At 33.0% G+C, this 27,682-nt stretch overlaps 5 protein-coding genes, 2 long non-coding RNA genes, 1 other non-coding gene and 1 pseudogene across 10 annotated transcripts in view; 6 read left to right on the top strand and 3 right to left on the bottom strand.

Moving 5' to 3' along the window:
• Positions 282–2,003, top strand: LOC104717640 (F-box protein At4g00893-like). Its single transcript, XM_010435250.1, has 2 exons — positions 282–446; positions 814–2,003. The coding sequence occupies exons 1-2, from the start codon at positions 352–354 to the stop codon at positions 1,883–1,885; spliced, it is 1,167 nt and encodes a 388-aa protein (XP_010433552.1). The 5' UTR covers positions 282–351; the 3' UTR covers positions 1,886–2,003.
• On the top strand, positions 3,046–3,825 carry LOC104748443 (F-box protein At4g00893-like). Its single transcript, XM_019229794.1, has one exon. It carries the CDS (start codon positions 3,046–3,048, stop codon positions 3,823–3,825), a length of 780 nt encoding a protein of 259 aa, XP_019085339.1.
• LOC104717629 (F-box protein At4g00893-like) lies at positions 9,426–11,219 on the top strand. The gene is made up of 2 exons (XM_010435240.2): positions 9,426–9,580; positions 9,843–11,219. The coding sequence occupies exons 1-2, from the start codon at positions 9,489–9,491 to the stop codon at positions 10,918–10,920; spliced, it is 1,170 nt and encodes a 389-aa protein (XP_010433542.1). The 5' UTR covers positions 9,426–9,488; the 3' UTR covers positions 10,921–11,219.
• Positions 13,164–14,067, top strand: LOC104717621 (21 kDa protein). The gene has a single exon (XM_010435229.2). The coding sequence runs from the start codon at positions 13,201–13,203 to the stop codon at positions 13,819–13,821; it is 621 nt and encodes a 206-aa protein (XP_010433531.1). The 5' UTR covers positions 13,164–13,200; the 3' UTR covers positions 13,822–14,067.
• LOC104717614 (hsp70-Hsp90 organizing protein 3) lies at positions 14,753–17,679 on the bottom strand. The gene is made up of 6 exons (XM_010435217.2): positions 16,679–17,679; positions 15,853–16,141; positions 15,655–15,740; positions 15,350–15,573; positions 15,135–15,261; positions 14,753–15,041 (listed from the first exon to the last, which is right to left on the bottom strand). The coding sequence occupies exons 1-6, from the start codon at positions 17,531–17,533 to the stop codon at positions 14,928–14,930; spliced, it is 1,695 nt and encodes a 564-aa protein (XP_010433519.1). The 5' UTR covers positions 17,534–17,679; the 3' UTR covers positions 14,753–14,927.
• On the bottom strand, positions 17,756–17,829 carry TRNAN-GUU. The gene has a single exon. It is a non-coding gene; the product is annotated as a tRNA-Asn (tRNA).
• LOC104717607 lies at positions 23,231–24,171 on the top strand. The gene is made up of 3 exons (XR_756274.2): positions 23,231–23,488; positions 23,572–23,792; positions 23,927–24,171. It is a non-coding gene; the product is annotated as an uncharacterized LOC104717607 (long non-coding RNA).
• On the bottom strand, positions 24,471–25,795 carry LOC104748426 (annotated as a pseudogene).
• The window catches only part of LOC104717595, a 5,704-nt gene continuing 4,890 nt past the window's right edge, over positions 26,869–27,682 (top strand). For 2 of the 3 annotated variants that reach the window (XR_756271.2, XR_756273.2), the window contains exons 1-2: positions 26,869–27,337; positions 27,472–27,519. This is a non-coding gene — a long non-coding RNA (uncharacterized LOC104717595). Of the gene's footprint in view, positions 27,338–27,471; positions 27,655–27,682 lie in introns of those variants that run through there. The other variant, XR_756270.2, reaches the window with a different exon arrangement.

Genomic DNA, 27,682 nt, shown 5'->3' with positions numbered 1-27,682 from the left:
GGTATTTGTACTATTAGATTAAAAAAAAATTGTGGTTTTTGTTTTACTACTTTTAATTTATTTTTAATATTTGACATATGTCAACATATGATTGCACAATTGCAAAAGTGACATGTGAGTTATAAGATAAAAGATAATCTTGCCACATGGAGATGTTATCTTATAATTAATTTTATAAATGATTTGTGATTTGCAAGATAAAAGGATAAGATTTCACAAGTGATTTATGATTTCTGAGATTAAAAAAGATAAGACTACCTAATCACTTAAATAGCCCCAAATCCAAAAGAACACTGTTAGAAGTTGAAAGTTGAAACTGAGAGACAACAAACCCTAATTAAGGTCTTAAGGATGCTGCAAGTGTCGTTGTCCCGTCAAAGTCCTCCGCCATCTCCTAAAATGGCATCACCTTCTTCGCTGTCACCTGCCATCGTCTCACGTAGAGGGTTTGTTACTCTCAAAACATTTTATTACAACTTATAATATTCAATTATATTGGTTTTTTTTTGAGAAGTTCGATAGTGTTTTTCTTTTATTCAGAATAATTAAACCTGAATAGAATCTGAAGTGAATCTAGTGTAAAGAGGTTTCTATGATATTAATAGATTTTGTAGAATCGGAAACATTTCAGTGTTCTTAAAACGTTAAATTCCCATGCAAAAAAGTTTTTCTTTTTCATTTTGTTTTTTTTTATTATTTTATTTTATTATTGTGTTAGTTAGTTGATCATTTCAGGGTGTTTTTTTTCTTAACTTTGTGACGAGTTTAAAGGTCAGGACTGGTCTGATTTGAAGTTGATTAATTGTTTTGTAGAACCAAAACTCTGAGCGAGAAGGCCCTGGATCCGAGTTTCGCCGACCTTCCAATAGACGTCCTAGGTGTAATAATGTCTCGTCTTATCTTAAAAGATAACATCCATGCATCAGCCACTTGTACGTCATGGTGTAAAGCTGCTGTATCTGTTCGGGTAGTGGAAAAGTATCCTTGGCTTATGTTCTTTCCTAAAGGTGACAACTCGGTCGAACTCCTCGATCCATTACAGGGGAAGCTGTACATTTTGAATCTGCCAGAGTTACCTAAATCCACTGTGTGTTACTCAAGAGATGGCTGGTTACTTATGGAAAAAGCAAAATCGAAAGACATGTTCTTCTTCAATCCGTATTCTCGGGAGCTAATAACCTTGCCAGAGTGTTGGTATGCTTTTGATGAGTTTGCGTTCTCTTGTCCTCCTACATCAGATAATTGTGTGGTTGTGGGGATAAGGTTCTTAGCAGAGTTTGTCATTATCAGCACTTGTCATCCAGGAGCTACCGAGTGGAAAACTGATACCGTCCCTTGTTATCTAAGACCGTTTTATAACCAGAGTAACATTGTCTATTGCAAAGATCGATTCTATTGCTTCAACGCACGAGGAACTTTGTTTAGCTTTCACCCATCTTCCCTTACATGGAGCTATACGGGTGCAGATCAAATCAAATGCCCGTATGTCTACGATAGAGAGAAATATGGATGGAGCGAGAAAGGAGTTTCCTTGGTAGAGAAGAAAGGAGAGCTTTTTGTCCTGTTTACAAGCAGCAACGAGAAGCCATTAGTTTACAAGCTGATCTCTGGGAAGTGGGAGGAGATGATTCCGACTGCACTTGATAGCTTGAACATCTTTGTCAGTTATTATAACAGTGAGCTGAGAAGTAATCTCCCACGGATGAAGAACGATGTCTACTTCTCAAGGTTTAGTTACAAGGGCCAACGTTGTGTAACGTATTCCTTTGATGAAAGCAGGTACAATCCGGACGAGCAATGGCAGAGATGGAGAGAACTATGTCCTCCTCAAAGCCTATGGATCGATGCGCCTCCTCAGAAAGTTTTAGACCTTTTGATGAAATAGATAAGAAGTCATGTTTGATTGGGGATTTTGGGACCTGTCATTGTTGTGTTGTTGTTTACCAAAACAGTTTCGGCCTTTGTAATGAATGTCTTCTTTGTCTAAAGTTGACTGTGAACCATTTCTGATTCTCCTTGACCTTTGTTGATAAATCTTTACATTCTCGGCACAACCTTCAAAGTAACATTACAAGCTATAGACTTGTATGATCATCTTACATTAAATTCAGTTAGTCCTCTTACATTGAATATTTGTGACGTGGTGCCATAAATTTAATTACTACAAAACTAATAACTTAAATAGAATTGATGGGTGATAAACTATTTAAATACTATTTGTTTTTTTTTTTCCTCAAAAATACTATTTGTTTTTAAAGTTTATTTACGTCATAATTAACGTCACTATATTTTATCCAAGATATATAAATATAAATTGAAGACCTAATCACTTAAAAAGCCGAAATCCAAAACGACATTGTACGAGTGTTAAAACTGAGAGACAACAAACCCTAATTTTGTGTCTTAAGGATGCTGCCAGTGTCGCTGTCCCGTCAAAGTCCACCGCCGTCTCCGAAAATGGCATCACCTTCTTCGATGTCTCCTGCCACCGTCTCACGAATAGGGTTTGTTACTCTCTCTCTCTCTCTCTCTCTCTCTCAATTCTCTCATTGGCGAAATTAAATCGAATCTGAAATGAATCTAGTGTAACGTTTCTATGATATTAATATATTTTGTTGAATCGGAGACATTTCGGGGATTTTTTTTGTGTGGTTGTTAATGTTTTATTTATTGTGTTGGTAGGATCTTTTGTTGAAACAAATCAATCAGCCTAATTTGAAGCTGATTGATTTGTTTTGTAGATCAAAATCTCCGAGCAAGAAGGCCATGAATCCGAGTTTTGCTGACCTTCCATCAGAACTCCTAGGTATAATAATGTCTCGTCTCGTCTTAGAAGACAACATCCGTGCATCTGCCGTTTGTAAGTCATGGTGTGAAGCTGCTGTACCTGTCCGTGTAGTGGAAAAGCATCCTTGGCATATGTGCTTTCGCAAAGGTGGCAAGTTGGTTGAACTCCACGATCCATTACAGTGGAATTTGTACACTTTGAGTCTGCCAGAGTTAGATAACTCCACTGTGGGCTACTCGAGAGATGGCTGGTTACTTATGGCTAAAACTGGAACGAAAGAGGTGTTTTTCTTCAATTTGTTATCTCGGGAAGTCATAACCTTGCCAGAGTGTGATCTGGATTTTTCTAAGATTGCGTTCTCTTGTCCTCCTACATCAGATAACTGTGTGGTGGTAGCGATAAGGTTTAAGGAATACACTGTCAAGATCAACACTTGCCATCCAGGAGATGCTAAGTGGGTTACTGCTAAATTCGATAATGGAACGCGGATGTATAGGCAGAGCAACCTTGTCTACCACAATGATCGATTCTATTGCATCAACGGGGCAGGAGTTTTGTTTAACTTTCACCCATCTTCGGGTATGTGGACTCCTTTCGGTGTTCATAAACTCTCATGCCCGTATATCTGCGATAGAGTGCAATATGGACGGAAGGCGAAAACAGTTGCCTTGGCAGAGAAGAAAGGAGAGCTCTATGTAATGTTTGCATGCATGAACGAGATCCCGATGGTTTATAAACTAGTCTCTTTGAGGTGGGAGGAGGTGAGTAGGACTACACTTGATAGCTTGACGATCTTTTTCGGTTTTCATAACTCTGAGTTGAGAACTAATCTCCCTTGGATGCGGAGCAAAGTCTATTTCTCAAGGTTCGGACGCGATCCCGAACCTTGTATTTCCTACTCATTCAATGAAAACCTGTACAATTCGGACAAGGAATGGTGTAGGGTGGAACTGTGTCATCGTCCAATGCTATGGATCGATCCGCCTCCCAAGAATTTGTTGGACCTCATGTCCGTTAGCTCTTTACATAACAGTTGAGAAGGTTTTTTTGTTTTGTTTTTATTGTGTCAATGTGTAACTGGGGATTTGAGAGTTTCACTGTTGTATGTTGTGGGTGTTTACCAGAATTGTTCTGCTGTTGTATATGTCTTCTCTTTCTACTGTTGACATTGAACTATTTCTAATTCTCCCTTTGCGATTGCCGATTGTTTAGAGAGACAACTTTGCAAGCCGTAGATTTGTATCAGCTTTTCGTTGCAAGCCGTAGATTTGTATCAGTAAATTTCATAAAGAATAAGACAATGCAATTTTGATTGCAAACATAATAAATTTAATTTGAAAGAAAATATATTAACCTTTTAATTTACTTCCATGTTTTCAATTAGCTTAGTGAATATATATCATTATGAACCTGAACTGATAAGCATTCTTAAAAACAAAACACAAAATTACTTGAAACAGATAATAAGAAATTTTTTTAAAAACTTTTTGATGTTAGAAGTTGAAGTTCTTTAAAATTAGTATTTAAGTATATTGCAATTATATTATTGATGTTAGAAGTTGAGGTTCTTTCACATTTGATTTTATTTTTTCAATGAAGGTTAAGGTTGGACTAATTGTATTTTCAATTCTAAATCTTCCAAATCTTACAACTTTTCCTTAGTACCTAACTATATTAGTTGCCTTGGACATAGTTAGCATTTTAAACTATGGAAGTATTAACTTCCAAAGTAAATCTCAAACACCACCAGAGTTTTTGTCAAATAATAAATCTGCTATAAACAGATATAATAAAATCTTTGCACAAAAAAAAACAGATATATATAAGAAAATATGAAAAGATGGTAAAACATGCAAAAGCTAATAAAGAAGACATGTGACCACCATATCCCCTTTTACATATTTCTATGGTAGAAAGATAGACACTACGTAATTTGTGCTATAATATGTCTCTACTAGTGAATTTATAGGGTCGACCCTAGTATACTACCTTAACTATACGGCTTCTTCGATGTACACCCTAAACTTTTTGCCTCTTTTCTAAACATCATAAACAATGTTTTTCTTTATCAAACATCATGAACTACACTTACTCTTCTAATTGCAAAATAGTGACTCTAAATTGCGATTAGATTTAGTAAAGCAGTAATTGCGTTTAAAATACCATGATTATGTTAATTGAACCAAAAAAATCGAATCCATATGATTAATCAAATCCATTCTTCTTCTTCATAGCGAAAATCTCAAATCTTAAGGTTTTAATTGTATCAATAAAGTAGAATGTTTAATTAAAATTTCTTGAAAATGCCGACAGGTGTTCTTAAGTTGTTTCTTTGCAGAGATCAAAGATATCTACTGTTAAAGCCGATGGTTTCTCATTGTTTAAAGAAACAAAACTATCACCAAGATCACAAAAACTCTAGAAAGTACCATTCATGTTTACAAAAACTAAACTAAAAGAGCACGTTCATAGACTTAAACTTCACTCATAAACCACTTTGTCGGTGCTTACTTACGATAAACGACTTATAATATTTATATTCGAAGACCTTACAAGAGAATTGAGAGGAGAGAAACGAGTTCTTGTCGTATTGAAATTGAGAACAATGAGGAAAAGAGAAATCCTAAGAAATGAGAATTTTAATTTTATTTAGAAAGCATAAAGGGAGCATAAAAGGCTTTTAAATGCTCTACAGCCCAATGCTCCTAAACGAAGCATTGCCCAAGCATAATGGTTTTAAAGTTATTAAAATACAATTTTACCCTCATTAAACACTTAGAGTTTACTATATTTGTATATTTAAAATATCTAATTTTGTAATTTTATGTCTAAATGCTAGCAATTGTACCAATCACATATCATTGTTAATAAATAATAGTATACAACTTATGCAGCATACTGCTCATGCTGCATAATGTTAATGCTTCACTAACTGTTGTTCCAATCAAGGCCATTATGCTAATGCTTCACTAACTGTTGTTCCAATCAACTTTGGTTTACTTAAAAAGCGTGGTCGTTTAAACGCCACTATCATTTTAGTAAATACAATCACAATTTAAAATTGCTATGTTGCAATTATAAGAGAATGTATAGTTTGTGATGTTTAATAGAGTAAAAAATTGTTTATGATCTTTAGGAAAGAGGTAAAAAGTCTAGGGTGTATATCGAAGAACCGATATAGTTGAGGTAGTGTACCAGAGTCGCGGTATACCGCTGGGCAAAATTATTTATAACTAAAATATTTAAATTATAAGTTATATTTGTTGGTTAAATATGTTATAATTATATAATAATTGTTAAATAAATCATATAATACCGCAATACAATTTATTTTTTACATAATATTTATTTAATCAATATAATTAGATATGTCTATTCTCTAATACTGACAGTGTTAACAAAATAATTAAGTGATGTTTTACCCCTGTAACACCAAATTAATGATATTTTTTAATTTATATAAATATCAATGAAACCTGTCCCGCTATATAACTCCGTCCCGAGATATTTTAACTCACACTGTATCATCTTAGTTTTTAATATTTCTTGTGTATCTACGGTATAATATTTCATATTTAACTTTTTAAAAGTTTTAAATATTTTCATATTTAACCTTTTAAAAATCTTTAAAATAAAGAACCGGAATAAACCAAATAAAAGTTTTTAAAGTTTGAATGTCTGATAAATCAAGCTTTCTACTCATTTGTAGACAGAATCATTTTGGTGTTTTTTTATAGTATGACTCTGAACCATTGCCCAATTTTTTTAGACGATGTGAGATATTGTATCCGTATTTTTTTATTCATCTATTGAGTAATATATGTCTGTTTTTAACATTTTGTATTACATCATATGCAGGAAAAAATCACAATTTTTATTAACTAAATTTATTATAGAATAATCTAAGATAATTTAAATATAAATTCAAATAAAAATGAAAGAGAATCATATATTTATGTTTGAATGAGGTAGAAAGATTTCTTTTTTAAAAAAAATCTCACCTATAATTAATTTTGAAGTTTTAGTAACTAATATTAAAGTCAATGCATTAAATGTAAAAATTTTCCAAAAAGTATTTTTGAGCAAAAACTGCTACAAAAATACTAGTATAGATTAATACTTCCTCCCAAATCTAGACACACCTTCCAAATTATAAAATCTAAATGAGAAAAAAATGAAATCGGATAAAACATGTTTTACAACATCATGAATCCATAATTAGAGGTAGTTTACATTACTTTTATTTATAAGGTGTTCTTCTTCAATCCGTATTCTCGGGAGGTCGTAACCTTGGCAGAGTGTGATGAGCTGGATTTTTCTAAGATGCGTTCTTTTGTCCTCTACATCAGATAACTGTGTGGTGGTAGCGATAAGGTTTTCAGATAACTCTGTCAAGATCAGATCAACACTTGCCATCCAGGAGATGCTAAGTGGGTTACTGCTGAATTCCCTTATGGAACACGGTCTTTTAAGCAGAGCAACCTTGTCTACCACAATGATCGATTCTATTGCATCAACACAGTAGGAGTTTTGTTTAACTTTCACCCATCCTCGGTTATGTGGACTCTTATTTTTTTTTAGGGAATCTATCTAGGCTAAAATCTTGATTGGATAAAAAATAGATTTTTCAAAAACAAAATCCAAAATACTATCGTAGAATCTACTACCATTCAAGGCCATAATCTCTTGCGAATATGTGTTTATTACATAGCATTTAACTTGATCATATTATTACATGATCCAAGAAGTTTTGACTTTTACTTTTGGCTTAGACCAACCCATATATCTCAAATTTTTACTTTAAAATAGAATATTGTAACTCTAAATAAAACATAGATTTTATTCAATGTATTACTCTATTTTTTAATCTAAAATAGTGTTAATATAAAAAATAGAGTCAAATATATAGCAATTCTATAATTTACTATATTATTGTTTTTTTTTCTTCCAATAACTTTATTAGAAATCAGTATCACAATCATGGTTTACAGCAGTGAGTAAAATTTTTTGACAAGAATGATATAAAGAAATCATTTGAGGACTACTTGTTGCCTTCTTTGCTAGTAAATCTGCACATTCATTTTGTTCTCGAGGACGGAAGGCAAATTGGATGGAAGTAAAGTGTGTACACCATTGCCGTATTGACTCTAGATAGTATCGTAGTCGAGGAGATGTTGCTTTACTGTTGAGAAGTTTGATCACTGTTGAATTATTACCTTCAAATATCATCGATCGATAATCAAGTGCCCAACTTGATTGTATAGCCCAAATTAAGGTAGTACGTTCTTCTTCCTCGATTGTTGCTCTACCTTGATATTTACCCATTCCACCATCAAGGAATTGGCCAGTAGAGTTCTGGATTATCCAACCTAGTCTAGAGTCTCTATCGCCATCATGGTGTGAGGCATCATAGTTGTATTTGACCCATCCAGGTTTGGGTTTTTGCCATTTATCACTCCTTGGTTGCGGTTGGTTGTTTACATCCCGTTGTTCTGCAGTTTGTTGTCCTTCTGGAGTCGCAAAATTGTTCAGCCATTTTTCCGTATCAGTGATAGCTTGTTTTGCTATGTCATTGGGAGTGATCAGTCGTCGGTTGAACACTAGGTCATTCTTCCTTTTCCAAAATCGCCACATTAAAAGATCAGAGCATACATGTGAAGCTTTGTGATGGCGAGGTTATTATAAAGGGTGAATAAGTGTCTTAGCTTATCCTTAATGGTTATTTGTGGGTTGCCAAACATGTGAGTAGATATTCCAAGCATCCTCCATATTGGTATCACATAAGGGCATGAAAAATAGTGTGATCACTTGTCTCAAAAGCCATACAGCAACGGGAACAGTAAGGATTCACGTTAATATTTCGACGTAGTAAGTATATATAGTTATGTTATGTTAGTACATATCAAACTTTTTTCGACTTGGTATGTTGATTTTGCTATATGGTTGGTAGAAGAAAAAGAAGAGCCAAAAGTGTGACACTTTAACTCACTAGATATATCATGGTCAAATAATTGATAGTACTTACTTATAATACAACAATACAAAATAATATATTTAAATAATTCTAACCATAGTCCAGTGACCAATGGTAAGTTCAATTATGGAAGGCATTATCACATCAGAAATCGAGTCTCGTTCTCTATAAATGTAGGATATTGGCTAAAGGGCATGCCTGTTGTAGCCCAAATATTGATTAAAAAAAAAGTTGTAAAAAATCTTTTACTTAAAATATATATATATATATATATATGTTTGATGGAGAAAAAAAATAATTAGAAAAAATAGATGTTTGATGGGAAAAAAGAAATAGTTAGGAAAAAAATATTTTCTATAAAAATTTGGTCTGAGAAAAATACAAAGGCCCAAAAGCCCACTTTGTTCTACAAAGCTAATTAATGGTATTACTACTATTAGTTTTTTTTTTTTGTGTTTAATTTATTTTCAATACTTACCACATGTCAACATATGATTGCACAATTGCATATAAAAGATAATCTTGCCACATGGAGATGATTATAATTTTATAAATGATTTGTGATTTGCAAGATAAAAGGATAAGATTTCACAGGTGATTTGTAATTTCTAAGATACAAAAAAAAAAAATATAAGACTACCTAATCACTTAAATAGCCTCAAATCCAAAACAACACCGTTAGAAGTTGAAAGTTGAAAGTTAAACTGAGAGACAACAAACCCTAATATGCCAATGTCGTTGTCCCGTCAAAGTCCTCCGCCATCTCCGAAAATGGCATCACCTTCTTCGATGTCTCCTGCCACCGTCTCACGTATAAGGTTTGTTACTCTCTCTCTCTCTCTCTATCAATTATATTGGATTTGAGAAGTTCGATAGTGTTTTTTCGAAAAATTGAATCGAATCTGAAATGAATCTAGTGTAACGTTTCTATGATATTAATAGATTTTGTTGAATCGGAAACATTTTGGGGAATTTTTTTTCTGTGGTTGTTGATGTTTTATTTATTGTGATGGTTGTATCAGTTCTTGAGATAAAAGACACGACCATGCCTAATTTGAAGCTGATTAATTTGTTTTGTAGATCGAACTCCCTGAATCCGAGTTTTGCTGACCTTCCATCAGAACTCCTAGATATAATAATGTCTCGTCTTGTCTTAGAAGACAACATCCGTGCATCTGCGGTTTGTAAGTCATGGTGTGAAGCTGCTGTACCTCTCCGTGTAGTGCAAAAACATCCTTGGCTTCTGTGCTTTCGTAACCGTAGCAAGTTGGTTGAACTCCGCGATCCATTACAGTGGAATTTGTACACTTTGAGTTTGCCAGAGTTATCTGAGTCCACTGTGTATTACTCGAGAGATGGCTGGTTACTTATGGTTTTGGATAAACCAAGATCGAAAGACGTGTTCTTCTTCAATCTGTTTTCTCGGGAGCAAATAACCTTGCCAGAGTGTGAGCTGGCTTTTGATAAGATTGCGTTCTCTTGTCCACCCACATCAGATAACTGTGTGGTGGTAGCGATAAGGTTTTTAGAAAACTCTGTCAACATCAACACTTGCCATCCTGGAGATGCTGAGTGGGTTGCTGCTACATTCCCTAGTTATGGAACACTGATGTATGGGAAGAGCAACCTTGTCTACCACAAGGATCGATTCTATTGCTTCAACACAGAAGGAGTTTTGTTTAACTTTCACCCATCTTCCGGTACGTGGAGTCCTTTTTGTGTACATAAACTCGAATGCCCGTATATATACGATAGAGAGCGATATGGACGGAAGACGAAAACAGTTGCCTTGGTAGAGAAAGAAGGAGAGCTCTTTGTAATGTTTGCATGCATGAACGAGATGCCAATGGTTTATGAATTAGTCTCTTCGAGGTGGGAGGAGGTGAGGAAGACTACACTTCATGGCTTGACGATGTTTTTTGGTTTTCATAACTCTGAGTTGAGAACTAATCTCCCATCGATGAGGAGAAAAGTCTATTTCTCAAGGTTGGGATACGATGGCGAACGTTGTATATCATATTCATTCGATGAAAGCATGAACAATCCGGGCAATGAATTGCAGAGTTGTATGGAACTGTGTCGTCGTCAAATCATGTGGATCGATCCGCCTCCCATGAATTCGTTGGACCTTATGTTAAGCTCTTTGGATAACAATTGATAAGGTATTTTTCTTTTTTGTTTATTGTGCTAATGTGTAACTGAGAATTTGGGAGTTTCACTGTTGTGTTTGTTTGTGTTTACCAGAACCGTTTCGGCTGTTGTATATGTCTTCTCTTTCTACAGTTGACATCGAACTATTTCTGATTTTTGTGATTGCCGATTGTTGAGAGAGACAACTTTGCAAGCCATAGATTTGTATCAGCTTTGCAATATGCTCTTAGAAGAAATAGAGATTTGCGTAGATGTATGAAATTTATATCTCGTTGCACTATAGTAAACATCATGAAGAATAAGGGAATGTAATTTGATTGCAAACTTAATAAATATAAATATACTATGTTTTGAATTAGCATTGTGAATATATATCATTATGAATTTGAACTGATAAGCATTCTTAAAAACAAAACACAGAATTAGTATTTAAGTATGTTTCATACTAAAAAATTGGGCAATAGTTTAGAGTCATACTATAAAAGAGACCAAAATGATTCATAATAAAATTGAGTAGAAAGCTTGATTTATCAAACATTCAAATTTAAAAAGATTTTATTTGGTTTATTCCGGTTCTTTATTTTAAAGATTTTTAAAAAGTTAAATATTATAAATATTTAAAACTTTTAAAAAGTTAAATATTATAAATATTTATATTTTTTATAAAGTTAAACTTTATAATATGTTAAAAATATTAGTAATATTTAAACGTTTATGATTCAAATATTATAAATATTTAAACTTTATAAGAAGTTTAAATATTATAAATATTTCAACTTTTAAAAAAGTTAGAAGACCTTTAAAATATTAATAATATATTTAAACTTTTACGAAAATTCAAATATGAGAAATACTCAACCATTTTAAGAATTCCAAGTATTATAAATATTTAAACTTTATAAGAAGCGCCAATCTTATAAAATGTAAATGGTTACAACCTTAATAAATAACATATCAACTCAATCTAATATTTATAATACAAAACAATAAATATTAAAAATTAAGATTATATAGTGAGAGTTAAAATATCTCGGGACGGAGTTATATAGCAGAACGGGTTTTGTCGATATTTAAATAAATTTAAAATATCATTAATTTGGTGTTAAACGGGTAAAACATCATTTCATTATTTTGCTAACACTATCGGTATCCGAGAATAGACATATCTAATTAAATTGATTAATAAATATTATGTATAAATAAATTATATTGCAGTATTATATTGTTTAAACTTTAAACCATAAAATTAACAATTATTATATAATAATAACATATTTAGCCAACAAATACAATTTATAATTTAAATATTTTAGTTATAAATAATTTGTCCCGCGGTGTATCGCGGGTCCTAATCTAGTTTAAGTATGTTCTTAAATACTTTTTGATGTCAGAATTTGAAGTTCTTTAAAATTAGTATTTAAGTATATTGCAATTATATTTTTTGATGTTAGAAGTTGAAGTTCTTTAAATTTTTATTTTATTTTTTCAATGAAGGTTAGACTAATTGTATTATCAATTCTAAGTCTTCCAAATCTTACAAGTATTTTCCTTTAGTACCTATTAGCTAACTATATTAGTAGCCTTGGACAATTTGACATAGATAGCATTTTAAACTATGGAAGTATTAACTTTAAAAGTAAATCTGGAAAACACCACCAGAGTTTTTGTCAAATAATAAATCTGATATAAACATGCAAAAGCAGATAAAGAAGACATGTGACCACCATATCCCCTTTTACATATTTCTATGGTAGAAAGACAGACACTAGCTAATTTGTACTATATATAATATGCTCCTCCCAAACTTAAAGCATATATGGATAAATTATAAAAGTGGTTTCTACTAGTGAATTTATAGTGTACTTAATATAATAAGATTTCCTCCCCAATCTAGATACACCTTACACATTATAAATCTTAATGAGGGAAAAAAATGAAATAGGATAAAGCACCGGTGATCGATCGCCTAATACAAATTAATTAACTTTGTATACAACATCATGAATCTAATTTGGTAGTAACACTAATTTATTTATCGTTTTCTAAAAAGGTTAAATTGAAGCAGTGAAAACAAACGAAACTTCATATTATCTTTTTTTTAAAAATAAATTATAATCTATGTGAATCCGTATTAGAAAAACATTATTTGAATGTTTAAAATTTATGTGAATCCGTATTAGAAAAACATTAGATTATATCACTCACGTATGATTATATAAATCTCTTCGTCTATATATATATATATATATATATAACACTCACGTACACACATAACCTCCACACACCAATGGAACTAAAGCTAACCCATCTTTGCTATTGCGTTCTACTTTTTCTTCCACTACTCTCCATATCCGCCATAGCCAAACCTCCATCATCACCAAGCCCTAGCAACAGCATCAACTTCATTGTATCCTCATGCCACGTCACTCGTTACCAAACCCTCTGCGTCAAATGCCTCGCCGCCTTCGCCAACAAAATCCGCCGCAACGAAAAACGGTTAGCTCAAACCGCTTTAGCGGTTACTCTAGTCCGTGTCCAGTCCACGACGATCTACGTATCGAAGCTAACTAAGGCCAGGAGAATCAAAAGGAGAGAGTACTTAGCCGTGAAGGATTGTGTTGAGAATCTTGGAGACGGCTTAGGGATGTTGGTTCAGTCGGTGAGGGAGTTGAAGCAAGTGGGTCGATCCGGTCGTGGTCAGGACGAGTTCTTGTGGCGGCTAAGTAACGTTCAGACTTGGGTTAGTGCTGCCTTAACGGATGAGACAACGTGTCTTGATGGGTTCGATGGGGAGGTTATGGATGGTGCGGTGAAATCAGCGATCAGAAGACGAGTGGTTCATGTGGCTCGAGTTACTAGTAATGCCTTGGCTCTTGTAAACCGGTTCGCGGCTCGGCAGAAGTCATAGATAGATTCGTCTAATAAATTAATATTCTGTCTTTAATTAGGTTTTGTCATATCTTTCTGTTTTCTTCCTAGTGTCGTTGTATTCTTCTTCCTCCACTTACTTTTTTTGGTGATATGTGTAGTCTTGGGAATTTTTGTTGTTTTTGTGATAGTAAATGTGATTTGGGTTTGTGGGGAAAAAATGGTCACATTATTTGGTTGTACTCCTAGCCACATCTCAATATATTTACTACGACTTGTATTTTAATCTAAACTTTCACAAAAAATCAAAAAAGATTTCTGAAATATATCATTCATTTGGTTTTAATGCCTCGAGTTGAATATATGATTATTATTTCTATATATCGGTCCTCCTTAATTATACTGGTCCCGGAGACGCTTCAAATGAACATATATTCCAAGGAATTATATATTCAATATATTATTGTAATTTGTTCATACAAAAATCTTTACCATTTTGAGCCAGTCGAATGAAACCACTAATGTTTCCTACAAACAAATGAGGTATCTTTCATCACACACATACATTTTCTCTTGCACATATTTAAAAATTGAGCATTTTAAAAGATTTGAATCATGACAGTGCTTTTTACGTCTTTCCACGTATGTGTACGCTCCCTAGTGCTCTCTTTTAGTTTATTAAATAAACCCTTCGGATTTGTTAAGCTTTTGGGAAAGAAAAAAACAAAATTAGGTACAATCATGGAGGTCACAAATTAGATTTTTTTCTGCCACATTTTCAAAACATGCAGTTACGATATACATATCGCTTTGTGTCACCAAATTCTAAACCAGGATGTACTTTCCACCGGTTTTGCGTTGAACAGATGCTCCACAATAGAGATGGCAAAACTTAACCGAAATAAGTTATTTGATTTGGTTATTCTTTTAACTTAAAGATGATCACCGTAACGTGCAATGCACCTGAGGCCTGTCTAAATTGACTTTATAGATTAAAGGGACACATGAGCTAATATAAACTTTAACACAAAGGTAAGAAGATTCTCTTGGAAATCCTAAAAAGTAACCATACAAAATCAGGAGACACAAGAACTGAAACTGACCAAAGCATGACCCAAACCAAACATACGAATCCGGTTTACCAATTTACCGGACCTGAACAATACCAGCGCTAACCAGCTTCTGAATCTTGTTCATTACCATTGGATTCTTCATATGTTCCTGTGCAGCTTTTGGATTCTCTTGGAAATCCACCAATACCTGCAAAATTCATGTAAACGACATCATCAAACAAGTCGAGGACAGACACATCCTGTGAGTAAGAAAGAACACAATTTTCATCTCTGTGTATACCTGTCTCATCACTGGATCCGACAATATGTTCTGGACTTCTGGATCTTGCATTGCCTTGGCTTGTCTCTCCTTCAATTCATCTGGTGTCAGATCACCGCGGTTTGCTTTGTTTATCTGTTCCACACACCTGAGAGACAACATAGCAAACAACACTACTCATTAATCCGATCTCCGTAAGCTTTTAACAACAGAGAGTGACTGCAACGCTAGCAAACCTTTTAACACCATCAAGCAACTCTTGGTTCTTAGCATCATGTTTCAGACCTTCTTGATACGTCTCCATGGCTTTATCGTATTCTTTCATGAAAAACTGAATAGCTCCTTTCCTGTTGTATCCTTTGGTGAAACTCGGGTCTAGCTCAATGCATTTTTCAGCATCTTTCAGTCCTTCTGGTAATGCTCCTAGCTTTGTGTAACAAGCAGCTCTGTTGCTGTATGCCTAAAGAACAAAAAAATATTCACTTTAGAGTCCATATTTTCTGGAATTATGTGCTTAGCACAACATGCAACATGCTCTTACCCTCACGTCGTTCGGGTTTCTTTTAATTGCTTCTGAATAATGCTTCACTGCCTCTGGATACTTCTGCTCTTTAAAGAATCCATTACCTGCATTGAAATTGAACTCGCCAGAGGAATGTCAAATGCAAAACGATTATACCAAACTGGCAACTACATCAAACCGCGTTGTACGAGATGGTAACAAAGGATCAGTCAGTACCTTTCTCACGTTCCTCTTCAGCTATCTTAGGATCAAAGTACTCCTGCTGCTCCAGCTCTTTCTTGGCTTTCTCAGCATCGTTAAGTTTCTTCAAGGTATCCGGATTACGATGCTCTGTTAGAGCTTTCTGGAAAGTCTCGATGGCAGGTTCAAAATCTTTCGAGCATTTTGCCATTTTCACCAGTGCAGATCCTTTCCTAGTTAGAGCTCTAGCTATCATCTTAAAGTCAGAACGAAGCTCTCTGCCTCTTTCAACAGCCTTGTCACAGTCTCCAATGCACTCATTGTACTGATATCCATGTAAAGAAATTCACATTTGAGAAAAGCAATAAAACATCACAATATGCATGTATGATCCAGATAAACCAACCGTTGATCAAACTGGACTAATGCAGGAACACATAGACCAATGGATATGAATCACTCGGATACTTAGACATTTACGTATTCAGAACAAGTGAACAAACTCATATCTCCAACGGGACCAAGAAGCAGATCAAAGTTATCAAAACCAACCATGAAGACATGAAAGTTAAATTCCTACCTCATCTAAAGTTAACCAGTAACTAAGTATACGACTTTCAGAACAAGTGAACACTCGAGTCCAAAACCCATTACGATCATCACAAATGTATTAACTAGTGACAAGCTATACTACACAAACAAGCTACTTCATCAACCCTAGATATCCCTCCCTAATCAAAAGCTCCTAAAGTTTCTAACTTTTAAGCCAAGTCTAGGACTTTACCCAAAAGTCCACTCAATCACCAAAGAAAACAAAACTAAGCATTACAAACAAGAAAACAAAGGAACTCAAAACCAATACCTTTCCCATCTCAAGATAAACAGCAGCACGATTCGTCAAATACGAAATATCCTCATCATCAAACTCCATAGCCTTAGTATAACACTCAATAGCTCTCTCAAAATCCTTCTTCTTATAAGCACCATTCCCTTCTTCTTTCTCCTTCAACGCCTTCTCCTTCCTCTCCTTCCTCTCCTTCTTCTCCCTCTCTTCCTCACTCAACTCCTCCATAGCTTCCGGCTCCGGCTCCGCCTCTTTCCTCAAATCATCAGCCTCCTTCATCTCAGTATCTTCACCACCCGAACCACTCATCTTAACATTCAACAAAACCCCTAAAGCCTGCATAACCCTCTTATCCTTCATATACAAATTAAGATTACTAGGGTTCTTCTGAATCTCCTGCATCGTCTTAACAAAATCAGGCTGCTGTAAATAAACCCTAGTCCCCGGATCAGCCGTCAACTTCGCCCACATCTCCGGTCCTTGAAACGCATCAACAAAAGGATTCGACTTCGCACCTCCTCGTGGTGACCTCGTCGCATCAGCTAAACCAGATTTAAGCGTTTCGTTACTCGGATCAATCTCTAAACCTCTCTTATACGCATCAGCCGCTTCGTTAAACTGAGATAATCCGATATACGCAGCGCCTAATCTGCTGTAACCTTTGGACCAATCGGGTTTAAGCTCTACAGTCTTCTTCGCGTCTGATAAAGCTTCTTCGTAACGGTGGAGAGAAGCGTAGGATGCGGATCGGTTCGAGTAGAGGACGTGGTTGGTCGGAGCGAGTTTGATCGCTTCTGTGAACTGGGTGATCGCGGTGGCGTAATCGCCGGAGGAGAAGGCGGCGTTTCCTTTGGATTTTGCTTCTTCCGCCATTGAATTGAATTGGGTTTAGGTATTACGAGAGTTTCGTTGATTGAATTGTTTGTTTGCATATTGGAGATTGCGACAATGGTGAAAATTTAAAAACAGAGAGGAGGAAGAAGAAGAAGAAGGAACGAGAGAGTTCTCGAAATTTCGATTTTTTTAATTTTGGTCTGTCGAGAATGTTCCGTTGTGGCTGGCCATGGGGAAAAAAGAATTATAATTAAAAATATTCGCTAGAGAGAGGGGTCGAACCTCTGACCTTGTGGTTAACAGCCACACGCTCTAACCAACTGAGCTACTCCAGCTATTTGATATAATAGGCATTGGTTACATAAAATTAATTAACTTTACTATCTACTCCTCAAATCTACAACCTTTTGGATAATCTTCTAGTTAATTTAGAGACAACCTATTTACTAAAGAAGAGTCTTAACACTTCCAGTTTGAATGTTTGTTTTATTGGATTTTTTTGTCATTTTTACATAAATTTTAAGTTAAAATATATATAGAATTCTAAAAGATTTTTAAAAATCATCAATTGAATAACAAGTGATTTTAAAAATACTCTAAAATCTTCTAAAATTTCAAGTTCAATGTCCTCATCTTAATCTAATCAGGAACATAGATTAGTTTATGCAAAAGATCAACACGATATAATGCATGCTACTTTGTGAATTTGTACGATTTTGTTCCACATTCGATTAAATCAAAACTATTTTTTTTTCTAAGAATTTTAGGTTTAAGATTGTTTTTATCTTTTATAATATGATTTGATACCACTAAATATACCACTACAGAACAATTGTTCAAAAATTCTATTTTTTTATAAATCTTATAAACATTATAGGAAGTTATGAAATCATGTATACATCTTATTACATGTGTTATAAATTATAAAATTATAAATATTTTAATGACATGCTCTATAAATAAATCTAAAGTTTACAAATACTTATTGTGTAATATTTTAAAATTAAAGAATTTGTTTTTTTCTGAATTATTGTGTTTCTTAGGACAATCAACAAATTTAAAAAATTTGTTTTTTTTTTAAAAAAGCATTATCAGTTATATAACATGCTATTGTTAAAAAGGAGCATTTAATAATCAGATTTTCAGATATTGTAACTTTATAAAAAATAAAAATAAATAAAAATTTTGAATATTACACTAGTAACAAATAAATAATACACTGAAGGCAAAAACATCAACTTGGAGCCAAAAAAAAAGGGTGTGTGTTACACGCATGCGTGATATACAATAACCATCATATCCCCACATTAGCGCGTGATATACATTAACCGTCATATCCCCACATTAGGCTATGTGCAATGAGGTTGTTGAAAAAGTTATTCAACTGCTTAATTACTACAATGAGGGTGTTGAAGAAAATAAAAAATCTACGTGGATTCATTCTTGTTGAATCAATTCAACATGTTGAATCTGATTTTTTGGGGCCCACAATCACATATGCTACGTTCTAACTTTTTTTTTTTTTTTTTTTTTTTTTTGTCGGAAAGGAAAAAAGGTTAGGAGAGAGAGACATGTGTTGTATTAGAGTAAGATTTTGAAGATTTTTTTTTTACTTTATCATTTCAAAATCAATTATTATGTTGTAAATAAAATTTTTATAAAATAATTTTTATATCAAAATTCAACATTTTTACACTCTATAAATAGAGACTTGGTTCATTTTATTCCCATACAAAAAAAATCATCATTTCTAGTATATTTTTTAAATTCTTCTCTAATAAACTCTTGTTTGTTTTATATTTTATAATTTTGTTATATTAAAAATTAGCTAAAAATATAAATTTTCAATTTTAAAAATAATAATGTAACTTTTATTAATTTTAATTATTATTATAAATGTGTGTTTTCAAATTAAGTAAAAATAAGAATATATAGTGAAAAACTGAAAATAGTAGGGTAAGGTGTTGAATTTTATTAAACAAAACTATTGAAGAGGTTAAAATTGATTTGGGTGTTGAATAATTAGGTGGAAGAAAGAGAAAATGATGTGGAGTGTTAAAAGTTGAGGTGGAGGGTGTTGAAAGAAAAAACCATTGTACATGGTCTTAGCCTAGTCTACTACTTTTCTTCAATTCACCCCCTGCAACAAACAATAAATTGGTTTATTATTTTGGTGTATTTTATTTTAAAAGCCAAATACAATAAGCTATATAATAAAGCTGTTAAAATATTTTTCTGTAATATTGGTTTAAATATTTTATACATTATCTTTCATCTTTTTTTGGTAAATAAAAATGTTTCTGAATTATTATTATTCTCCTTTGAATATAGGAAAAAAGAAGTAATTTCACTATTAAGTACAATTCAATTTTATACTGAATTTTAAAATTGCACACACGAATTAAGACTATATGGTATTATAAATTTTCAGTATATTCTATCATGTATGAAAAAAATTGATACAAATAATTCTTTGAAATTGTTAATCAGTATATCGTATAACATAAGGAAAAACTAATATCCACAATTTCTCTATTTTTAATAATCATTTTGATTTTTGACTATTTTCTAATATATTATTTTTTTCCTCTTAAGAAACTCTCTTCCGGCGGCAATGATCCCATGCGGCAATCCTCATCTGAACCTTCTCAAAATCCGAAACCCGACACGGAATCGTGATCCGACCTGGTTGATCAAACCCATGAACCTGTTCCGCTTGCTCCAACAACTCTCCGAACAATGGATGATTAAAGTAAATCTTACAACTCTCCGAACAATAGTGTGACATAAGATTTTATTCTTTATGTGTGTAATAGTGTGACATAAGATTTTATTCTATAAGTATATTTATTTTTTCATTTCTCTAATCTTACAATCGGAGAGAAATCCCTTGTGTTTGTTCCTTGTACATTTCTCTTTCAGAATTTGGTGTCCTTTGAGTTTGCATATTTTTTCACATAACAAAAAAAATTTCAACATAACTTGTTTTGTTATGTGGGAGTTCCCTAATTATGTTAATCTGTTATTTGTAATTGCAAAATGGTGACGAATACACACAGGTACGTTCGTCGTCACTAGGATCTTTGCTTAAGCATGTTTCAATATTTTTATTTTTTGAAATCCAATTCTTGTCTTTTGTTATAACAATCTCCTAAAATCACCCAATACTATACTTCTAAAATCTCACCAAATCACAATTTAGAATTCCTTTTTTTTAAAACAAAAAAAAACTAACAATTCCACCATAGTATCAATGGCAGAGGTGAGAGGTGTTCTTCAGAATCCATTCTTATTTATTTTTCTCTTAGACCATCTCCAATGGTTTTTCCTATTTTTACTTCTAAGAGGAATTCTATAATAGAGGTGACTTTTGCTTCAATAGATATCTCTATTTTTTCCTCTAAAAAAGAATATTTCGTAGAGATTCCTTTTTATTTTATTATTAATACATTTTATTTATAAAAGTTGCAAACTAACCCATTTATGTTAGTATTTGTGAAACTTTCATAAAATTATGATATTATTTAAATTTTTAACATTCATAAATATTATTTAAATATCACATTTATTAAAAGAAATACATTGCATCATATAAAATAATAAAACATAGTAGATTGGACAAAGTTTTAGGGATATTGGTAGATCCGGAAGTAATTTACCAGAATATTAAATAATTAGTCTTTGTTGTATTAAAAATAATATTATGGTATGAATAAAAACTAAAATATATAAGTTATTTCTATTTAATAAGATTTTATATTAAATTTTCTTTTGCAAATAATAGTCTCAAATTTTAAATATGTTTTTCTATACAAAAACCTTTTAAATTTTTCTATACGAAAAACCTTTAAAATTTTTAAACCAAAATATTCAAATTAGTCAAATTTAACTTTATAATCAATTATCCTATTAATATACAAATTAAATTATTATTAAAATATTTAAATTATTATTAAACTATTTAATTATTATTAAACTATTTAATTATATATTTTATTTATTTTGATCATAAATATAAAAATATTAAAAGTTCAAGGACCATTTTATAAATAAAAAAATTCTACTCTATTATAGAAGAAAAAATAGAGTTCTTAGAGGAAAAAATAGAGATCTCTATTATAGAGGTAGAAATAGAGATGGGTTGGAGTAGATTTTACTCTAAAATAGAGTTAAAAAACAAATATAGAGGTGGGTTGGAGATGCCCTTAGTTCTCTTATATTATTTTTTTCAAAAAATCTCTGTATCTGAGTCGATAAATGAGTCAACAAGTCGGTGTAGAAACTAGTCAGTCCCAGCCCGAGACGCGACAGTCAACGACATTTCTTGATCTGCTGCCATTCTAGATGGACGGTCTTGATCGGACTAGAAGAAGGAAACGAATATTAAAGGAACGGCTATGATTCAAACGAATCGGATGCTGTGGTCCAACCTGGGGTCTTTGTTTAATTAACAACCAGTACTACTACTAAGGCTATCTTTATAGGGAGAAAACGAGGGGTGTTTTTAGCCCAAAAAAAATAGAAAAATAATGAATAGTGGCTTAGAACACTTTTTTTAGTTCTTGATGTAGAACTGATATTGGTTCAGTTCTAAGCTGACGTGGCATGCTGTGAATAGATACAATTTTTTGCAAACAATTTTTCACAAATTAAAAGAGGATCTGATTAAGAATATATGAAATAAATTTGGACATTAAACTATATATTAATTAAATAAAATGTTTGTGTGCTTTAATTAAGTAATATGTTTTTTTTTTATCTTTAATGTTTTTGTTGTTTCATAAAAATTTGGTATTGTATTTTGAATTTTAGTAAAAGTTTTATAAGTTTGCAATTTAAATGTTATTTTATAAGTTTTTATAATTGTAATATGTTTAAGAATATTATATTATTAAATCTTATGATCTTAAACATGTTCTCCTAATAACCATCTTTTTAACAAAAGATCTTAACTAATGATTTTATATTATTTTCATAATACTTTTACTCTAAGAACACCTAAAATAGTTCCCTCTATAAAGATGCCCTAACACTCGCGAAGAAAACGAACCGTTCGATAACCGGCTCGTTTCCGGTTCAAATCATTGACCGGTTCAGTTAAACCAATGTATGAATCTCGCAGCGGCTTTAGCAGCGGAGAGAAATTACCGAACGGAGGAGACAGTAGCGTCATCATCAGGGGGTTTGACGCCGTTAAGAGTTTCGTTAATCGAGAGGTTCGTGTCCCCTTTGTAACCGTCCGATCATCGAGATCCTCGACATTTATGCTTTGCATTACCTGTCCCTTTTATAGTTAGCTGCAGAATGAAGACAGTCAGGAGATTTAATTTGCAGGAGTGTGTTGGAAGAAAATAAAAGTCTAGCATGCAACAGCAATAAACTCGTCCGTGATTAATTGGAAAGGATGTAACGAATGCCCGGTTCAACAAATTTTCTGAGCCTAAAATTTTATAAGGGGGCAACCCAATTGATTGGAGTATCTAAATTGAATACATACCACCATATTATGTATACCTTGATCGGAAAGTAAAATGAATCATCAAGCTCAATAAAGAGACGAATTGAAAATGGGGGAAGAACAGATGCGGGTCAAATGCTCGGGTTATTGGGCCGGATCCAGACTGTCCTAAACACGCTGCGTTTCGGCTAATACTATTTCATGTTAGTAAGCAGATCTATATAAATCCACGGTGAAGAAAATTAACCCAAAAAAAAAATCTTTCTGAGACCCTAAAACATAGCAAATATACGTATAAAAAAACCCATGACGGAGACAAGTCATTGGAGTTGCTTGTGACTCCACAAATACACTCATGATATCATGGGGACATAAAGGTTTGTAAAGATTTATTTGTACATCCTTTCAAGTAATTAATTAATCTGATGGGGAGAATGAGAAAAAGAATAAAAAGGACCAGAATAGCATGAAGAACTTTGATGCATTGGAATCTCCATTTTCAAAGCTTCTCAAGTCCTCATGGGATTCAAAACACTGTAAGCGAAGTCTCTATTAGCAAAGCTTTTCTCCTTGACTTATGCTCTGCAATACGACTCTGAGCTGCTTGTACTTTTTGCAGTTTTAGATTTTACCAACTACATAAAAGGAGTTTGTCCCCTTCAGCTCTCGATATGGAGCTACGGATGCTGGAAATCATAGATGAAGAAGATATTTTGAAGAGATTATCAAAAGACCTGAGTTTATATCGATTGGACAACTTCTGGATTACTTCATCAACGAGATCTCTTGCAAAAACGACTTTGAGTTTATGCAAGCCGTTTGTGAAATTAATTTCTAAAGGTAAATGAAATTTCATTTCCCATATAACCAAAGTAACAATTTCTTTACACAGACACCTTTTGCCTTTTTCTTTGTTCGGGGTGGGAATATGATTGAAGATTCTTACCAAAACTTGGATTTATCTGTTCTGACAGATCCACGGTGAGACCATAAGGTGCCACCCAAGTTTACAAGAGAAGGCAAAGGGCGCTTTTAGAAACTCAAGAGTTTGGTGTGGCAGAAAATGGATAAGCTTTTCCAGAGCACAAGATGCATAGTTACCTTCCTTAGCAATTCACAGTTCTGATGAAGCTTGTTAACATATTGCTCTCTTTGTTTATGTTTCTCTGTTTTTCACAAAATAGCAGTTTTGAAGAAGCTTATAATATATTTATTACCCTATCTGCTTGCATTGAGATTTGAGATGTAGTCAGAGAAAAAAAGACAAAAAAATGTTGATGTTATTCTGAACCTTTGGGAAAAGTATTAGTTTAGTATAACCTAAGCCATTCTAAATCATATGATTAACTCTTAAATGATAAATTAACACGAATATATCATATATCTTTTGGTTTTCTATTAGAGTGATTTAGACCTGATATTACAAATTTGTCCTCCAAGGTACAAAAATCAACACGATTGTACAAAACAGAGTTTGATTTTAGAAGTTAAGTATTGAAGAAAAAAGAAGAAAGTAAATTAGTCAGACTTCTGTGTAGTTGAGAGCTTCCTCTTCATTCAGCTAAAAGGCCCAACTGTTCTATCCATAATAATATACATGTAAAATCACTTGTGACCATGACTTATATGACTCCAAACCTTCATAGTACTCTCCTGCAATACCAAATGTAGTTTATTTCCCGGTATCCTCGGGAAATCATGGTGCTCGTTATGGTACCCGACACTCCATGTTAGCAGATTCAATGGACCGTAATACGAATAAGTCTCTTGACTCGGGTTAAAAACATAATGTTTCTGAGATAAAATGTCCCGCCATTGGATGCATACGCTAAAGATCTCCATCCGAAGAAGAGAACAACTGATACATCTCAACCAATCTGAATGAAGAAATTGATGAACTCCCAGTAACCAGGTGGTTTTGGTTTGATGAAGAGTGGACGAAGAGCGTATAAGAAGAGTTGTAAGAAGACACATATGGTTTTGGCAAAGATATTGGTTACTAAATGAGCTTCTGTGTAAGTAGGAACGTCCATGTCAATACTGTCTACTCCTTGGAACCGATGATGCTCGAGATGGTATTTTTGGAAAGCTACTGACATTGGTACGCCGATTGGGAGGTTGGCGAAAATACCGAGCCAACGATTGTAGACAGGAGTTGAAAAGGCCAGGTTGTGACTTAGCTCATGGATTGCTAAGAAGAGATTGTGATTAAGGAACGATCCAAAGAAGTAAGCAATAAATAGAATCTTGAGCCATCCTGAGTTGTGAAGGATTGCAGCTGTTGAAAGTTGAAGAACAACTACTAAATTGATCTGTATAGGCAAATAGAAAATTGGTTATGCATTTGAGTTAAAACTTAAAAGGTAACAAGCGAAAAAAAAACCAAAAAACAAGTTAAATATTTTGAAATATGTGACATTTCATATACTCTTTTCCTTTTGTCACGTTGACATTTCATATACTCTTATCCTTCAAGCTCCCTGGTTCAGAAAGACGAGCTAGCCCAAGCTTCTCTGTAGCTTTTGTTCTCTAACTTGTTAAATGAGATCATCTTGTTCACTTGACTAAAAACATGAACTTCAATCAAAACGAGAACCATTGAACTAGATAGATACCAGCAAAAAACCAGCAAAGTCATGAAACATATAGACTTTGCTTTAGAGAAATATAAGACACTCCAAATGATCCAAGAAGAGGCTCACAGAACGCAAGTTAGCTCCAAGTCCTTTAATCACAACTCTTCTGCCAACATCTTTCTCGCGATCGTAACTGATAATACAGAAGGGGCTATCAGAATAGACTGGTGAGAATATGAATTTGCCGGAACTAAGATCTTTGACCATTCTGGTAATAGTACTAACTGAAAAAGAACATTTCATTTTTCTTTGATTTCCTTGATAAAGTCCTTTATTTCACTCAAACATGCATTGGTGATATTTCTAAGAAAAAATTTAAGATATAATATAGTTAAGTGATATTACGTGTATATTATTCTAAACTAATACAAACATTTCCAACAGTTTGTTTAGGGGTGTTAAATCAAATTTGGATTCAATCTCGGCCGTTCGTGCAGGATTATATTTGTCAATATTTTATAGTTTCACCATGAAATTTGGACCGCATTCCAACAGATTCAGATCAAATATGAACCAAATTAGTAATCATTCAGATTTTTATTAAATCCATAAATTATCAACCAGATAATAACAACCAAAACTTAAAAATTTCCGGTCATAGACATTCCCATAGACCTGTCTCATAATGAATTTTATATTTTTTTACCCGAAGTAAAATTTTTATTAAACTCGTAAATTATCAAATTTATATAATCAGTAAAAATGATTAAAACCCATGAACTATCATACCAAATTTATAAAATTAGTAAAAAATGATACAAACCATGAACCAAGTGACCTAACAAACCGGTTGGTTCAGGTTCAATAGATATTCCCTTTTTTTTTTTTTGTCAACGATTCAATAAAATAGATATTCTTTCAGACATATTTTAGGAATTGTAACATAACATAATTCATTTCAAAACATAACATGTTAAAAGTACAATATTATTATTTAATTAAGTATATTGTATATTTTTATTCGTCATAAAATATACCCAAGTAAATAAAATTTTCACGTTTATTAAAAGGGAATTAAATTGCATATATGAAATTTTTTTTTAAATGTGTATATAATTTTCATATTTTCCAAAAATCATATGTTTTATATATTTATAGGATATACATAAGATTGGGAAATGAACAATATATTGATATTATATAGCTTATATATTAATAAAGGAAATTATTTTACACTACACTCACCAAATCCAAAGTTACAAATTAAACGGGAATTTGGAACTTACATCTCATAGACATGCATATAGAAAGTGTGTAGATAATAATTATGTTTAAGAGACAGTGTTAGAATGGTCAATGGCCTTAAGCGATATGGGCCATCACCTTCATAGGCCAATTGTTAGATAAGATTCCCCCATTCCGATTAGATATTGCGTGGGTTCAACGTATCCACACAAAGTCACAAACGTTCTTTTGGACTTTTGATTCACCCTCACCGTGCCGAGAAGAATCATTTTCTCTCACCGTGGATGCCTAGCCGCCGATGTCACTGATGTTTCACTTCGTTAATCGATAGTCTCTACCGCCAAACCATCGGCTTCTATCTAGCCATCATCACTAGACCCGTCGGATTCTATCTTTCCAAGATTAGCAGTCCCTAATCGATCAACCATTTGAGCTTCTTCTCTTGTTATACCTGTACACTTCAGCTCCATATCAGCTGATTAATAGTTACTCAAATCTTGTTTATTCCCAACCATGTTAGTTTTCAGATCTTGGCTAGGGACTGTATAGAGTCTGGATTAAGATGTAAGTTTACTTCATCACATACTCACTCATGCCATTGCTTTGACATAAAAATAATGTGCCCAGAAACTTTCTTTGTTTAGACTCGACATCTTCAAATTATCTTAAAATATCTCATTTCTATTTTCAATTTGCAGGAAAATTGATATGCCCAATTTGAACTGAATCCATGACACGCAAAAATTGTATGCTTTACTATAAAGCATTTCTTTCATCTATTGATTTTTTCCAGACTCTACGTCAAAGCAAACATGTGTTATGTCTTCATACTTCATTATGATTTTAGGATTCATTTTATAAGATTAATTTTGTAGGATTCATTATGATTTTTTTTTTTTTTTTTTTTTT

The sequence above is a fragment of the Camelina sativa genome, chromosome 2 (genome assembly GCF_000633955.1).
Source record: "Camelina sativa cultivar DH55 chromosome 2, Cs, whole genome shotgun sequence".
In the NCBI taxonomy this organism is placed as follows: Eukaryota; Viridiplantae; Streptophyta; class Magnoliopsida; order Brassicales; family Brassicaceae; genus Camelina; species Camelina sativa.
Note: the sequence above shows the minus strand (reverse complement) of the source record. Positions and strands in the feature narration are given on the sequence as shown.